Below are 2,500 nucleotides of genomic sequence, written 5' to 3'. Positions count from 1 at the left end.
CAGAGATCTTTAGTCCTGTCCTGCAACACTCCTCGGATACCAAGTCCAGACAACGCTGGGCTTTGTTTAGGCAGTGTGGTCCAGTGGAGATGATAGCAAGATCGTCTGCATAGGAGATGATCTTGCACCCCACTGGGAGGTTTATGTTGAGGATACAGGACATTAGTGTGTTAAAAAGGGCTGGACTGAGAACCCCACCCTGTGGCGTTCCATTTTCTAGTGGCATGTGCTGTGATAGGTGACCTTGGAATTTGACTCTGGCTGTTCTATTCGTAAAGTAGTCACCTATCCAAGCCAAGAGCTTACCTCTGATTCCTTTTTGGATCAGGCTCTCCTGAATGGCAAGAGGACTTGCCAATTCGAAAGCCTTCTCCAGGTCAAGGAATACTGCCACAGATGCGCCCGTGTTTATTGTGCTCAGAGCGTGGCTATGCTGTGCGCTGTGCTCATGCCCCTGGTGAACCCGTGGAGGTGTTCGTGTGGGGCTCCCATTTTCCATTGGAGCCGGTTCAGTACCATCCTCTCGGCAGTCTTGGCCAGACAGCTGAGGAGAGAGATGGGGCGGTACTTCCCCGGCTCCTTTGGTTTAGGGATGGGAACTATATATATATATATATATATATATATATGTATATATATGTGGTGACCAACGTGCGACGAGTTTCCGCGCTCGGTAGAGTCAGGTCCAGGCGGTTTGGCGAACCGACTCCCGCCAATCACCGCGCAGCTTATCGGACCTGACTCGAGAGTATACATCGCGGCTGGCATATTTAAGCCGCCGAGTCCAAAAGAAACTCACTCACTCATCGGCTTGGCTCTCACCCGAACACTAGCTGTACACTCTAAAATAAAGAGTAATTTGACTTCTTGTGCGTTTGCCTACAACCACACTGGTGACCCTCGGAGTTAAGAGCCCAGTTAGCCATGAGTGTGTCAGCCGCCTTGAAGCCATTGCCCACCTGCACCATTGCTTGCCTTCCTGAATGGTTTCTGCAGGTGGAACAGGAGTTCCTCCTACGCCATGTCACCTCTCCGACCACCAAATATCGGATACTGGTCACCAACCTTTCGCCTGAACTCCTGCTCTCCGTCAGTTCGACACAGTAGCAACAGCATCCTCCCTCTGGCTTTAGTGGCGGTCTCCATTTGGGTCAGAACACACTCAACAAGAGATATACTGTTTTGTCATGGTATAATCTCCAAATATAATATACGTAACAAGGTTCAGATAAATATATATACATATATTTTTTTTTACAGTGCGTTGTATTGATCGTAACCTATGAATATTTTTTTTTATTGGCATCAACACATCTCGTTATAAATTACAGGATATTGATGGTGGTAAAGGCGGCGGCCTGTTTGTTTGGAAACCAGAAACCCGAATTCTGGACTCGGACTTTGAGCTGTTAACATCTGGTTCACCCCCGAAGAAGATTTGTGCTAGTCGAAACGATTACAGCGGAATATATAACGCGATAAACATGAATCCGAACAAGGGCGAGAATAACCGTGGACTACTTTCGTCAGTAACGCCCGTGGCATCGGCCCTTTACAGGAGGCGCACTTCTTCTAAAGCTGGATCGCCACACAAGCTACTAAAAACTCCACCTAAACCATTGACCAAGTTTATTTTGGACGGCACCACTATTAGCGACGGCGATATGTCAACGGAACAAAATCAAAACTCCCCAGTCGGGGAAGGAAGACCAGGCGGAACGAAAAGAACATCAATTAGACCCGATGTGACGATAAGGAGTATATTATCAGCAGAACCGGACCGTCCAATCGGTAGCCATCGTACATCATCACAGAGTGAATGCGAAACGATTCACCCACTCGGGAAGATTAACTCTCCAACCGACGCCGACGACAGTGAGAGAGAATCCAAGTCCAACAACTCACCAACGGATTCTTTGTGCTTATCTAAAGAGATAGAAGAAACCCTAACAGGAATAGAGAATCGGGTAGAGACGGATAGAGGTGGAAGGGCCGAGTTTGAGGCGGATAGACATGTAAGATCCCGCCGTACATTTGTACCAGGACCGGACCAGTTGAACGGATTAGCAGAGCTAACGTTTGACGACATCTATATATCAGAGGAGGAGACGACGACGACGACGACCATGAAACTAATCACCCACTAGAGATGGCGAATTCTATAACTCGGGTAGAGACGGATAGAGGTGGAAGGGCCGAGTTTGAGGCGGATAGACATGTAAGATCCCGCCGTACATTTGTACCAGGACCGGACCAGTTGAACGGATTAGCAGAGCTAACGTTTGACGACATCTATATATCAGAGGAGGACGACGACGACGACGACGACCATGAAACTAATCACCCACTAGAGATGGCGAATTCTATAACTCGGGTAGAGACGGATAGAGGTGGAAGGGTCGAGTTTGAGGCGAATAGACGTGTAAGATCCCGCCGTACCTTTGTACCAGGACCGGACCAGTTGAACGGATTAGCAGAGCTAACGTTTGACGACATATAT

At 48.2% G+C, this 2,500-nt stretch overlaps 1 protein-coding gene across 2 annotated transcripts; it reads left to right on the top strand.

Annotated features, from left to right (window-relative positions):
• Positions 1-963: 963 nt before the first annotated feature.
• LOC119571374 lies at positions 964-2,496 on the top strand (the record flags this gene model as incomplete). 2 transcript variants are annotated; one of them, XM_037918710.1, is given in 3 exon segments in its annotated part: positions 964-1,150; positions 1,332-1,983; positions 2,187-2,496. In XM_037918710.1, coding segments are annotated over 3 exon segments (1,091 nt in total), but the record flags the coding sequence as incomplete, so codon positions are not given.
• Between the last annotated feature and the right edge of the window lie 4 nt (positions 2,497-2,500).

This window comes from Penaeus monodon, unplaced genomic scaffold (assembly GCF_015228065.2).
Source record: "Penaeus monodon isolate SGIC_2016 unplaced genomic scaffold, NSTDA_Pmon_1 PmonScaffold_6086, whole genome shotgun sequence".
Lineage (NCBI taxonomy): Eukaryota > Metazoa > Arthropoda > Malacostraca > Decapoda > Penaeidae > Penaeus > Penaeus monodon.
Note: the sequence above shows the minus strand (reverse complement) of the source record. Positions and strands in the feature narration are given on the sequence as shown.